At 41.3% G+C, this 15,000-nt stretch overlaps 1 protein-coding gene across 2 annotated transcripts in view; it reads right to left on the bottom strand.

The window, feature by feature from the left end:
• The window catches only part of cltcl1 (clathrin, heavy chain-like 1), a 69,658-nt gene that overhangs the window by 49,524 nt on the left and 5,134 nt on the right, over positions 1 to 15,000 (bottom strand). The window contains exons 2-4 of one of the 2 annotated variants that reach the window (XM_080852863.1): positions 11,468 to 11,675; positions 4,878 to 5,146; positions 3,210 to 3,371 (exon numbers count right to left, since the gene is read on the bottom strand). In XM_080852863.1, the coding sequence (XP_080708989.1) occupies positions 3,210 to 3,371; positions 4,878 to 5,146; positions 11,468 to 11,675 (639 nt within the window). The remainder of the gene's footprint in view (positions 1 to 3,209; positions 3,372 to 4,877; positions 5,147 to 11,467; positions 11,676 to 15,000) is intronic. The other variant, XM_080852864.1, reaches the window with a different exon arrangement.

Below are 15,000 nucleotides of genomic sequence, written 5' to 3'. Positions count from 1 at the left end.
AGACTGACCTTTGATAACATACTAAATAAACATGGCAAGGAACTTTTAATAATTTGCAAAGACCTTGGCCTTTACATTGTCAACGGCAGAACAAGGGGTGACTCTCTGGGCAAATTCACCTACTGTTCATCCCTGGGAAGCAGTGTGGTGGACTACGCAATATCTGATTTAGACCCAAGCCAAATTAACAACTTCATGGTGATGCCACAGCTGCCTTTGTCTGACCATAGCCACATTACTATCAGTCTTAAAAAAGAACCTAACAGCCTTCAACCAAAAACAACACCAGCCTTACACCCACTCCCTGCAAAATATGCATGGGGTAATGAAAATTCAGAACAATACATAACGCAACTAAACTCCATCCAAGTTGAAAATATGATTTACTCCTTCCTTTTCACCAAATTTGAAAACAGCAGGGAGGACATCAATTTAGCAGCCGAACAAATGACAGAAATACTATTAACTGCAGCTAAAAGGTCATTAAAAGTCAAACACACCACTACCAAAAACAAGAATTCAAACAAAAACAGATGGTTCGACAAAGACTGTAAAAAATTGCGAAAAGAAGTGAGACTAAGTTCAAACAATAAACACAGAAATCCTGCAAATCAAGAACTTCGAACACAATATCTTAACACCCTTCAGAAATACAAATTGCTTCTAAGACACAAAAAAAATGACCATATACATGCCCAACTCAAAGAAATGGAGGACGCTTTAGATCATAACTCCTTCTGGGAACACTGGAATAAGTTTGATAAAACTAGAAAAGAAAAAGTCATCCCATTAGTTGATGGTAGAAAATGGACAGAACATTTTGCAAAATTGTACAAAAAGGGTAACCTAAATTCTGAGCAAAAAACCTTAAAATCTCAGTTAGGAAAACTTGAAGAGACAGAAAAGGACAGGCTAAATCAATTAGATGCCACTATAACATCATCAGAATTGAACTTAAAATTAAAATCCCTCAAGAACAAAAAATCATGTGATGTTCATGGAGTGTATAACCAAATGCTGAAACACAGCACTCCCAAATTTAGAGAGGCAACTTTGAAATTATTCAATTTAATCCTTGCCTCAGGCCACTTTCCAGAAAAATGGAAGGTGAGCCATATCACACCAATTCATAAAAAAGGTGACAAACTTAATCCTAATAACTATAGAGGCATCTCACAGGGAAGCAATTTAGGGAAAGTATTCTGTGGCATCCTGAACAACAGAATAACAACATTTACCCAGAACAATAATATAATAAATTCATCCCAGATAGGCTTTTCTCAAAACAACAGAACAACTGACCATATATACACCTTGCACACACTCATAGAGGAACACGTACAAAATGTTAAAAAAGGTAAAATATTTGGCTGCTTCATTGACTTTAGCAAAGCTTTCGACTCAGTATGGCATGACGGACTTATGTTGAAGTTAATTGATAGTGGAATTGGGGGCAAAACGTATGACATCATCAAAGATATGTATAAAGACAATAAATGCTGTGTAAAAATTCACAACGGACTAACAGATTATTTTGAGCAGACAAAAGGAGTTCGACAAGGCTGTTGCTTAAGTCCAACCTTATTCAATATATATATAAATGGTTTGGCCACAACAATTGAAAGATCTTCATCCCAAGGTCTTAAACTTTTACACAAAGAAATTAAATGCCTGCTTTTTGCCGACGATCTCCTACTACTCTCCCCTAGTGCAGAGGCGCTTCAGGAAAGTCTAAATATTGTAAACGAATACAGTCTTACATGGGCCCTTCCAATTAACCTGGATAAATCAAAAATCATTGTATTCCAAAAAAGACACTCAAAACACAATAATAATTACAGCTTCACAATAGGCGAAGAAAAACTGGAACAAGTTAAAAAATATTGTTACTTAGGACTAATGATTTCTTCAACTGGACTTTTTGATGGAGCAATAACTGATCTAACGGAAAAGGCAAGAAAAACCTATTACATGCTCAGGAAATCCCTACTAAAATATAACCCCCCCATAAAACTCTGGCTGAAACTCTTCGATACAATACTTAAACCTATACTGCTGTATGGAAGTGAAGTTTGGGGAACCAAATTTAAAAATAAATTCGACTCATGGGACAAAAGCCCCCCTGAAGTATTCCATTTGGAATTCTGTAAAAACATATTAGGTGTAAACAGAAGTTCCCCCAACATAGCATGTAGAGCAGAGTTGGGAAGATACCCACTCCTTCTTGACACTCAAAAGAGAGCAGCTAAATTCTGGAACCATCTTCAAACATGCAAGCCAGACAGGCACCACCACACTGCTGCCCAACTGAGGGATGAACACCCAGAGAGAGACCCCTACAACTACCTTGTTCAAAAACATGGGCTCAGCACGAAAGACATTAGCATTGCCTCTAGGCTTAGAAACTTAAAAGAAAGCAATACAGAATATTATATGAAATGCTGGAAGAACCAAATTAAAGAGTCCAGCAAATTAAATGTTTATAGAACATTAAAAAAGGAATACAAATTGGCACCATACCTTACCCAAATCAAAAATTATAAACAAAGAATTATTTTGACAAAATACAGGCTCAGCGACCATAGTCTCGCAGTGGAGAAGGGGCGGCACAGACAATGCTGGGTGGCTCCAGAAGGGAGACTATGCGTCCACTGTAATATGAACGCTGTCGAAAATGAGCCTCATTTTCTTACGGAATGTGCAAAGTACCAAAATATAAGAAATGCATATTTCAACCAATTTGAAAACATCCACCCTGGTTTCATGAACCTAGATAACCAACAGAAACTGCCATTCCTCCTGGGGGAAATTGAGACATGTATCTTTTTGGCTTCTGAATATGTGCAGTCCTGCCACATCCTCCGTGAGCAGGCCATATCACCTATAAACATAGGCCTGAACTCATAGTTTGTTTTATTTTTGTTTTTTATCTATTCTTATCTATTACTGTATATGTTTTTTTTTATTATTATTATTATTCTTTATGTAATTATTATAATCAATGAATTGTAATGACTACTTTTTTATGTATCTATTCGTTTTACTTGGTATTTACATAATTTATCTGTTCCTGCATTACCAATTCTTATTTTTACTATTGTTATTATTATATTGTTATTATTATTAGTGCTTTGGCAACAGTGTATTGTACATTCATGCCAATAAAGCCATTTGAATTGAAATTGAATTGAGAGAGAGAGAGATGGTACCTTTCCTCCAGCCGCACCCCTGACGGAGAAGCAGAAGAGGGTGGAGGCGTTGGGGTTCCCCTCCAGGGTGAACTGGCCAAAGGCTGCAGCGTGGCCCTCGATGGGCTGTGACACCTTCCTGTCCACGGAGTACAGCTGCATCGCCCCCACCACTCGGTTCTGCTGCACAAACACACACCAGGCCACGCTCAATACAGTGTGTGTGTGTATTTGTGTGTATGTGTGTATATATGTGTGTGTGTGTGTGTGTGTGCTGTGTTGTGTGTGCATGAGAGTGTGTGTGAGTTTGAGTGTGTGTGTGTGTGTGTGCTGTGAGTGTGTGCGTGTGATTTATGCGTGAGTGTGCGCAGGGGTTAAATTGGGATTTTCTATGTGGGGGGGCTCTGATCCGGGGGGGCAAATTTCACAAATTTTTCGTGGATTATGCAGTAAATAAATTGCCAAATTAAACAAAAAACACATCACCGTTAAAGTTGTATTAGTATTGATTGATTCACATCCATATGAATGGATGACATGACAAACAAGTGGTGGGAAATGGAAAGAATTTGTTAGTTGGTTACTTTTCTCCAATCACATTTTTTTTATTTAAAAAATATTCACAGGGTCAATGCTAAAATACACTACTCACCCGAAAGCCAGATATCCTAACTTTTTGTGAGTAGTGTATGTTCAAGGACTAACGCATAGCCAGGAGGAATATTCAGATGATGAGCAACCACCCACAAGCAGTGAAGCAAGCAGCCAACAACTCCAGCATTTTTTATATGTTGCTTAATATGTACTCTGTAGATTTCGAGTGTGTTTGATGAGGTCACATTAAGAGCTGATTCATAGATACAAATAAGTTTGAAATTCATCCAGCTAGGAATGAGAAATGTGATTCGGAGATCGCATAGACTACTTGCTAAAGCATTTAGAATTAGCAGCATTGTTCTTTTTAACTAGCGCTTGCGAGTTGACACACCAGTAGCAGCCTATCCCTGCATGTCTAAGGTTAATTTTTCCTGCTTAATGAAAATGCAAGCCCATATCAAATGATATTAGCCTATTGGTGATGATCGACCTCTTTCAAAATACCGTGCACCTTTAATTTTGTTTCTCTTACCTCGCCATTCACCTGTCTACTACGATATGTCTGATGATGACCGATTGACGTTGTGTTGTCTGATCTGGGAGGAGGAGCTGCTGCGCAAGTTTCATGCGCGATATGCCTACTTCTCAAACTTGCTCCAGATGTCTAGACCAGCCTATCCCTACCATTATTTAGAATTGTGTTTTAAAACAACATAGATTTGCAATGGAAAAGTTGGAAATGAGTAGGACAACATTGCTCGTGAATTGACTAGGCAGACTGCCAAAATCGGCTGGAGCTGCTGCGCAGGAGAACTCCAGACCCGGCCGCTTATGTGCCGGGGCTCCGCCCCGGACAGCCCCGGCCCAATTTAACCACTGAGTGTGCGTGTGTGTGTGAGTGTGCGTATGTGTGTGTGTATTTGTGTGAATGTGTGTGTGTGTGTGTGTATGTGTGTATTTGTGTGTATGTGTGTATATATGTGTGTAGGGGTGTGTGCTGTGAGTGTTTATGTGTGATTGTGTGTGAGTGTGCGTATGTGTGGGTGTCAGTGTGTGTATATATGTGTGTGTGTGTGTGTGTGTGTGTGTTACCTGTGCTGAGATGCCTATGAGGAGAAGCCATTTCTGCTGTTCGTCTGTCCTGTAGTTTATAATCTGACACCCGGCCAGGCTCGCGTGCCGGTCGAACATTTTGATTGGCTGAGAGTCCCCCTCCATGCTCCAATGGAAGACAGCCGTGTCGGTCACCAGACCAATGGTGTTGACGGAGATCCACTTCCAGAAAATGACATCGTCCGGCATCGTGTGGGCCTTCATCTTGCTCTTCATCTCCATGTTGAAGATCTGGAGTGTGCGTGAGGCTGCGTGAGGAGACAGGGGACACACGTCAGAGGACTCAAGAGTCAACTTTGACCTCCTTCCTAATCTTTATCCTGAAACCACTTACTCTCCATCACCAAGACTCATCCTTAATTGCCAAGCTTTAAATGTGCTGTGTGCTAAAAGTTACGAAAGATATTATCATTAAAGGTACATTCCATGATGCTGTATGTGTGCTAAAAAAATGGTGTTCATACACAAACAAAGTGGCTCTGACCAAACAACACACTTTTCCTGCCCATCAACAATGTGGCTTCAGAAGGCGGGGGACTGTATTTGATTGGCTGCTGAGTTCAAATATCAATAATATTTTGCCAAAATCAGAGACTGCACCTTTAAAACTGGCAGAAGAATAACATGTAGTATAAAAACCAGTTCTTCAATCCAACTTCTCTCACACATCATAGGAGTCAGACATGGCCTTTGACCTGTAAACCCCTAATCTAATATCCCTCACCTCTCATTCTCAACCCTGACCCCAAACACTCATCACTAACATCAGTTGCATGTCTGTTCTTCAGGCTTAGATCACAACCAATCCTCTCTAACTCACAAACATCAAATCATTACTGTAATCACCAACAATGAAATCATGCAAAATACAACCACACTGTAATTAAACTTGAACCTTCAATCCTAACTGTATAATTCCCAACAGCCATATCTAATCTGTGATGTGTGTTTGGAGATCAGGAGATACATACATTTTTGTACGAATACACATACTTTCTCATTTCTAATCATTAAACTAAAGTACGTTATAACATCATTACAAATCCTATAGGCTAGGTAGAGAGTCAGTGTTGGAGAACTCAACTGTGTTATAACCTTTGTGCTGTGCTTTCACCCTTTAGGATCTGTGTTATAACATCTGTGCTTTCACCCTTTAGGATCTGTGTTATAACATCTGTGCTTTCACCCTTTAGGATCTGTGTTATAACATCTGTGCTTTCACCCTTTAGGATCTGCGTTATAACATCTGTGCTTTCACCCTTTAGGATCTGTGGTATAACATCTGAGCTTTCTCCCTTTAGGATCTGTGTTATAACATCTGTGCTTTCTCCCTTTAGGATCTGCGTTATAACATCTGTGCTGTGCTTTCTCCCTTTAGGATCTGTGTTATAACATCTGTGCTTTCTCCCTTTAGGATCTGTGGTATAACATCTGAGCTTTCTCCCTTTAGGATCTGTGTTATAACATCTGTGCTTTCTCCCTTTAGGATCTGCGTTATAACATCTGTGCTGTGCTTTCTCCCTTTAGGATCTGTGTTATAACATCTGTGCTGTGCTTTCTCCCTTTAGGATCTGTGTTATAACATCTGTGCTTTCTCCCTTTAGGATCTGTGTTATAACATCTGTGCTGTGCTTTCTCCCTTTAGGATCTGTGTTATAACATCTGTGCTGTGCTTTCTCCCTTTAGGAGCTGGTGCCTAGTTCACATGTACACGTAACCAAATACCACCAAAGCACAGGTTACCATTCATTCACCAAAGCACAGGTTACCATTCATTCTCTATGGACGGCAGTGAACTAAGTAACACTATGGAATGCACTGAAAAAGGGCAGACTCAAAGAAGAGCAACTGTTTGCCTACAAACAGCGATCTTGTTAGATTTGGGAACCTGAAGCTGCACTGGTCTTCTGAGGAAAGCATGTACCTACAGACGACCCACTAATCACTGACGACTCACAAAAACTCACAAATTCCCATACACACTCAAATGACCTCTAACCTTCAACCCTTACCTTTCAAACTCTACTACTATTGCTGCAGTTCTACACCCACTCTACAATGCCTACAGCTGGAGCAAATAGGCTACACACCAAAGTGTCAGAACAGCTATATTCATTAATGTATGTACATTTGTAAATTCATTTCTTCATTTAGCAGCAATTCATCTTAGGTAACTTACAGTGTAGTGCAGATTAGGTCTGCAAAAACTAATCAACTTAATCAACTAAAACGGACTCTAAAAATAGTTGCCAATTAAGGCAATAGTGGATTAGTTGGTTACATCATTGTTGTTCTGATTAACTAGCTCAAAGAAAGGTTCTTTCTAGAAATATGGAGTTGCTAGATAACGTATAAAGTAACGGATAAAGTATGTTGCTTTGCTGTAATGAGAGACCAAACTAAAAATGACAGGGAGATAATGTCAGCAGGATCATAAAGATTTAAAACTGAAATAGAAATATATTATATAGGATATAATATAGATTATATAGGATTCAAACTAATTTGAAACTAATCATCTAATCAATTAATCGTAAAAAAATAAATTGTGACAACAAACTAGGATGCACTAATTACCAATTTAATCTTCCCTTTCATCATCCACTCTCTCAATCCAGAACTCTCCCCTCCTGTTCATTCTACCTGGTTCTATCCCACACGTTCTGTCCCTCTCTCCGCCGGTTCTCGCTGGTTCTCTCTCTTTCTAAACAGAGCACTGAGGTCTATCTGTGAGTCACCCAGATCAGCCGAGGGTGACTCAGAGGTCCTGTAAATGACCTCACAGCTTTGCCTTGTCTGACCCCTCCTCAGTTGGATCTCTACTCTCACAACCCCTAGTGACTACTACACAAGGCCCTAGTGTCCAATAACACCCATTTTATAACCCCGGAGCTCACTGTCTTACCTCAACAGTAACACAACTCTCCTCACAGCCAGAAGTTTTCTCATGACTAATGTATCACAGAGAGTTTAACCTCCTAATCCCGGTTGTGTAGGCTGTTATAGTGAATGTGTAGTGAATGCCCATGCAATGATCTCTGATGTCATTAAATCAACATTAATGGCTCTGCTGCAAGGGTTGATAGATGTTACAATGTAAATGAATGACAACTGTATATCATCACAGAACTCATATACACAAGACATTATGAATATATGAATTCAAATGTCAGATATTATTGTATGTGAGGCATCAACATACACATGCACACACAGCCACAAACATACACACAGAGATGTGTTACTTTAAGGGTTTACAAGTGCGACTCTAAGTAAGCACTACACAGACTACAGAACTGGCACTAATCTAGTGAGAGGTGTGCTGTAATTGGGACAGGTGTTCAGACAGTCATTCAATCTGACTGAACCCACCCAACTCAGCTCAGCTCCAGCTCTGGAGAGGCTGTGACAACTCCACTCAAATGATGGCCAGTTTTCACTGAGGTTTATGGTCTTAGGATGTTTGCACTGAGGTTTATGGTCTTAGGATGTTTTCACTGAGGTTTATGGTCTTAGGATGTTTTCACTGAGGTTTATGGTCTTAGGATGTTTTCACTGAGGTTTATGGTCTTAGGATGTTTTCACTGAGGTTTATGGTCTTAGGATGTTTTCAGTGTTATAGTCTTAAAAGTAATTTTAGTCTTAAATTGACTGAAAAATCTATCCATCTATCTATCTATCTATCTATCTATCTATCTAGCTATCTATCTTCCTATCTTTCTATCTTAACACACTCACTATTTAGTTGTACCTGTAAAGGTTCAGTATGTCTTTAGTCCATTATGGAGTTTGTCTGCTGTAGACTCTATGAGAGTGTGAAATGCCCACGGAGGTGCAAACTAACCATATCAGAGACAGAAAGACAAATCAAACAGAGGCAGGCAAAGAGGAAGAAGGAGAGGAACGGTAAAGAAACTCACCATCTTTTTAAGAGTAGACAGCAGGGGAGAAAGAGTTAATGAGACAAAAGGGGTGAAAAGAGAGAGATGTGGGCAAACTGAAGGGTAGAGTTAGCATTAGTAGCAGCTGGTTATCTTAAATTAGCATTAGTAGCAGCTGGTTATCTTAAATTAGCATTAGTAGCAGCTGGTTATCTTAAATTAGCATTAGTAGCAGCTGGTTATCTTAAATTAGCATTAGTAGCAGCTGGTTATCTTAAATTAGCATTATTAGCTGAGGTTAGTGTGAATTAGCTTGAGCAGCGGAGTTAGCTTTCATTAGGATCTCCTCAAAGCTCCAAAGCTCCCTCCCTAATGTAGTCTATAAACACTCTCCCTAACAAACCATTCTATCTCACATAAAAGTAGACACACTGTCAAACAGAAGATGCAGAGAGAGGAGTTGACAGGGAAGGGAGTAAAGATAGCCTGGGACTGATAACAAAATGCCATGAAAAAGCAATGACTGATACAAGTTAGACAGTGAAGGCGGAAGAGGATTAGCCTGGTGACACCAGCCTACGTATTTCCGCCTGAATTGATTTCAAGCTCATACTCAGTCTGGCCCAACCCCGTTGACAATCGTCTCCAGGACTCAAAATCCAACCGCACCAATCAGCGAACAGTTCAGAGCTGTGACGCAAAACTCACCTTGGAGGAAGAGACACGAAAAGCTATCGGGAAAGTTGTCTCACCATTCGAGAACATCAGAAAATTAAAAGGAGAACAAGAGTATTGTCTTGTAAGTTCTATGATTGGAAAGGACGTCGTAGCTCTTCTCCCAACTGGCTTTGGGAAGAGTTTAATCTACCGAATGCTTACCAAACGTTGCTGATTGGTTAAGGGAACTCCAATGATTTTAAACCTCAAGCTAAGCACCCGCCCATCTCGGAAACGAAAATGAACGGGGTTAGGCCAGACTGACTGATGGAAAAAAATGGAGTCACAGGCTGGTAATGGCCAGGCTAGAAGAGGATGCCAGCACAGTAGAAATGTTACAGTAGGTACAGTAGAACAGAATAGAGCAGAGAAAAGAAACAGATTAGAGAAGGCTAGAAATGTAAGGTGAGATTTAGCAACATACACATAGTTAACGGGTAAATATAAAACAAAGAACAGAGGCAGGATACACTCGAACGGCAATGGCACAGTACATTAAGTTTAAAACAGATGTATGTTTAGAAAGTAAAGATAGTTTAGAAAACAGAGGTCACTAACCCACACATTATAGTCAAACAGTGTTGAGAATAGAGATGGTGATAAGAAAAACTAAACATGCTTATATCTCACCTCTAGCTAACCCTGTTAATATCACACCTCTAGCTAACCCTGCTTAAATCACATCCGTAGCTAACCCTGCTTAAATCACATCCGTAGTTAACAGAAGCAGTTGTAGCTCAGACTGGTTCTGGCACCTTATACTTCACACTGGTTAGTAGATCTAGAGCAGTGGTCGGCAACCCCTGGGCCAACTCTGGCCCGCCAGCGAATTTTTATTATTCTGATGTGTTTTTAAATTATTTTTTTGCTCCTGTCAACAAGCTCACGAATTAGGCAAGCTGATGCTAAGCAGAAATGTGAGGGAACACCAGGGCACCATGATTTGCATTCTTAATGTCATCAGTCGTCTTTAACTAAACTTCAGGCGGACGGAAGTGTTGCAACAAGATATTTACGTCAGAGTAAAATTAAAAAAACAACGACAACTTCGTTGAATCTTGGGTTTGTTTGTTTGAATCTTCTCCTGACAACCACAAAGTTGACATACAGAACTCCTTTGAAAATAATAAACCGATATTGAGAGCGCATTCATTTTGAAAGAGGAACAGAGAAATGCGATTAAGGCATTTGTCGATCGAAAAGATGTTTTTGGCGTCCTTCTTACAGGATCCGGCAAAACTTTAATGATGGTCATACTACGTTGCTCTGATTGGTTCTAGGTATCCAATTGAGCGAAGAGGCATTTTTTTTCCTGGTTCGTTGAAACACGCCCCATATTCACAGCTCAATGGAGCAGCATCAGACTCATATTCTGACTAGAATTATGAGTATGACATTGTCAGGCTAGATGTCACATGGACTAAGTTTAAAATAGTGTAGTGCATTTAACATACTAACATTTGCTGTTCGGGTCTATGTAAGCAAAAAGGATGTTTCTTTTGCGGTTGAGATAGCAATCTGTCTTTATAAGAAAAGGGAAGTTTATTTTGTGATTGATGCAGCAATCCGTCTTTATTCCAGTAAAGTGCGCAATCTTTATTCCAGTAAAGTGCGAAATCTTTCATCAAGTAAAGTGAAGTAACGTAGCACGTTGAACGTACCCCGGATTCAGCAGTGCAGATCTGAACAACAAGCCTCTCCGACTCCGACTCTAGCCATATATACTGTTTAAGACACCCCCTAGGTTTTTAATGTAAATGAGCTAGACTTCAAATGCAAACAGGTCTGGCTACCTTTCGATAATCATCATCATCTCTAACTGTTCTTGGACTGGTCAATGCCTCCGCCACCTTGCACTACCTAATAGTCAGGAGGCATTGGCCAATTACAGAGACTGGTCACAGAGGCTGTGCCATAGGAACTGACCGGTCACAGAGACCATGCTGGAGACATTGACAGCTGCAGGCTGACCTTTAAGGGCGATGACCTTGCTGGCGGGGTTCATGATGGCGCTGTCGGCCGTGATTGGCCGACGGATGGGGTTTGTGGGGTCGGCCAAGTCGATGATGACCACCTGGTTCTGCTCGCCGACCTTCTCCCGCACGCAGATGAACTTGTCCGACTCCATGGTCAGGTAGCTGAAGCCGATATGGGCTGGACTCACACCCACACCCGGCAGCTGGAGAGAGAAAGAAAGAGCGAGAGAGAGGGATACAGAGAGAAAGAACGAGCGAGAGAGAGGGATACAGAGAGAAAGAAAGAGCGAGAGAGAGGGATACAGAGAGAAAGAACGAGCGAGAGAGAGGGATACAGAGAGAAAGAACGAGCGAGAGAGAGGGATACAGAGAGAAAGAAAGAGCGAGAGAGAGGGATACAGAGAGAAAGAAAGAGCGAGAGAGAGGGATACAGAGAGAAAGAAAGAGCGAGAGAGAGGTGTCTCAGGTGTGCAGAATGGAAGACTGGATAAGACACGCATAGAGACACCTGGACATTAATGATGACACATTGTCAGTCATGCATACGTGTGGAATGATCCGTGTTAATAATTAGATCTGAAGCAATACACACTGCACAGTTGAATCTGTAAAAGTACATCCCCAATTGCCTTACTCCAACACAGACAGCGTAATCATCCGTCAATTCCGATTCCGATTTCCGTAACTTCCTGCAGATGGAACGAAAACAAACCACAGCCTAGGAAGTAGTGAAAGGATGGACACTGTGATATGCTGTCTGCATTCAGCAGTAGAAAAGAAAAGAAAATGCTGTGCGTTTGACACCTTTCAGCAAACTACAGTCATAGCGCTCTAATCGGAATCTGCATTCACAAAGCCCCTCCCAGTTAACACTGACAGAGAACGGGCTTGACTCCAAATCAGTGCTCTCACATTACCTCCATTAATCAGCATGGAATCAGAATTTGGAATCAGAACTGGAACTCAATTAGTTCATGTTTCAGTACTCAAAGCCTCTTAAAGCAGCTTAATACCAGACATATGTACCGCTCATCAACACAGGCTTTATATAACTCTGATTTAATAATGAACACTCGCTCCTAAGTGCTGCGGCTCTGTCTGTTTCTCCCCCTTGCCTATTGGCCAATGTTGCTAAAACAAGATACAATGAACTGAACACACTGAAATGTCTTTAAATACTTGGGGACCTTCTCACATTCTGTAGAAATAACAGATAATTTACAAATATATGAACATTTTGACAAAAACACAGACAGCATCAATGAGTGCATCCATTTATAATCTACTACATTACAGTGTCTTTGTGTATTAGAAAGGTTTTCATTGAATTCAACACACAGTATGTTATTGTACTACAATCACTGTACAGTCCATCAATGTACCATGAGTTCTTAAAGGTACAGTCTGTGATTCTAGTGAAAGGTTGCTGATCATTGAGCTAAACAGCCAATCAAATTACACCCGTCCCTTCGGTGTTCCTGAAGCAACATGTTCATTGGCTGGATTTGTTTATGGCTCGGTCTGAGCCATTACGTCTATTGTGTCCCATTTTGCAGAGCCAGGGCTGTGTACGAAAAGCAGGTTGTTTTGAGCACTCAAACAGAAGAGACATCGAGAGGAACATGAAATTAGCTGAATTTGACAAAAACTGTATTAGATCAGAGTCACAGGCGCCTCTTTTAATACATGAGGTTATTGTAGAGCGTTACCAAATATTCCATCAGAGCAGAAATGTTCAAGACTGTTCAGACTATGAGGATTAATCTGGATTACATCTCAAATCTGCAGGCTAACTGCTCACAGGCTCAAATCCAGCTCAGCTGACCAGCAGTACTATGACCGCTCTGCCAGACATGAATTTATTTATTTATTTTTTTGGACACTTGTCAAAACCACAATGTGTTTAGGGGCCAGTGATCCAGCATACTACACTACTCAAAAGACATCTGATGCGAGGGGTGTGTGTGGGTGGGTGTGTGCGTGTGTGTGTGTGTGTGTGTGTGTGTGTGTGTGTGTGTGTGTGTGTGTGTGTGTGTGTGTGTGTGTGTGTCGTGTCTGTGTGTGTGTTTAGTAGAGCATAAGGGGTGCCCATGAGGCACAGGAGTGTAGCTTTCTCTAAACAAATACAGCAATCCCATTCAAACTCTGTTCATGCGCTCTCTCACGCCCTCCTTCTCTGTCTCTCTTATCCTCTCTTCCTCTCTTCTCTCTTCTCTCTCCCTCTCTCCCTCTCTCTCTCATACAGAAACAAACACCAGTCTGCCCCAGATCTCTTTAATGTTGAGCAGAGCACCATAGCATGTCAGTGTGATGCTTCTCACAGTGACCATGGCCACCATAGTGTCATTTTTGAGCAAAGGCACTATGGTGCTCATATGTGAAGATAAAAGGCACACACACAAATACAACCCCCCCCCCCCCCACACACACACACACACCAACAAACAAACACACACACACACACACACACACACACACACACACACACACGCACACAAACAGACACACATCTTATGTTGGGGGTGTAGTGGTAGGGGGGTCAAACTTTCCTGGCAGCAACCCCCACCGCGATCTCCATTCGTCCCTCCCTGAACAGATTCTATTGTCATAGCGACAGAGAGTCCCATTATGCCGGAATGTCCTGGCTGGACTAATGATTGATGGATGAGCCGGGGCCATAAGCCAATCAGGAGCTCTGAAATTGCATTAGGAGCCAGTGAGCAAGCAGAGGAGGGAGCAACGGAAGCTTTGAGTACCTGCAGACACTCTCATCTGTCGCTCAGCTTCTACATGGCCAGCCCCTGGGTCTTCACAAACAGAAAGAGCCTTGCTGCCTTCCCCTGCCTGTAGATGTCTGTCTGTCTGTCTGTCTGTCTGGTTGACTGTCTGTGTGTCAGTTCCTGACCTTTCCTGCCTGTCTGTCTGCTTCTCTGCCAGCTTGTCCTACTTACTTTCTTCTTTACTGCTTTTATATATATAATAAATTGCACACTGCCCAACTATCTGCCTTTCTCTGTGTCTGCTTACTAGTCTCTCAGTCTGCCACCCTGTTTGTCTCTGAGTTACACTGTCTCGCTGTCTTCCTGCATCCCTACACATGTGACTGTCTCACTGTTTTGAATCCTTCATGATAGCCTCTCCCTCTAAAAGTCTTTTGTCTGCATCTGTCAATCTGTCAGTCTGTTTGTCGGTCACTGCCCGTCAACTGTAATTGTCTATCTGTATGTTCGCCGAATGAAGCTGTCTATCTGTCATACTGTACTGTCTCACTGCTACAATTCGTGCCTTATTATTGTACACTTGTAAACTTGTCTGTCTCTTTCTCAGCGAACTTATGCATGTTCCCTGTCCACAGATGGATGTTTGGTAGTCTGCGCAGATCTTACTTCCCCATGACCTGATGAAGAGCTCTCTACACCCATACACAATCCAAATGAAGACTAGTTATGTAAGCCAGCAGCCCTTCCTCTACTGTACTGTACTCATTATGATACAATTATGATAAGAGTGTGTGTGTGTGTGTGTGTG

Source organism: Sprattus sprattus (assembly GCF_963457725.1).
Source record: "Sprattus sprattus genome assembly, chromosome: 15".
Taxonomy (NCBI): domain Eukaryota; kingdom Metazoa; phylum Chordata; class Actinopteri; order Clupeiformes; family Clupeidae; genus Sprattus; species Sprattus sprattus.
This window is presented reverse-complemented; position numbering and strand designations above follow the sequence as displayed.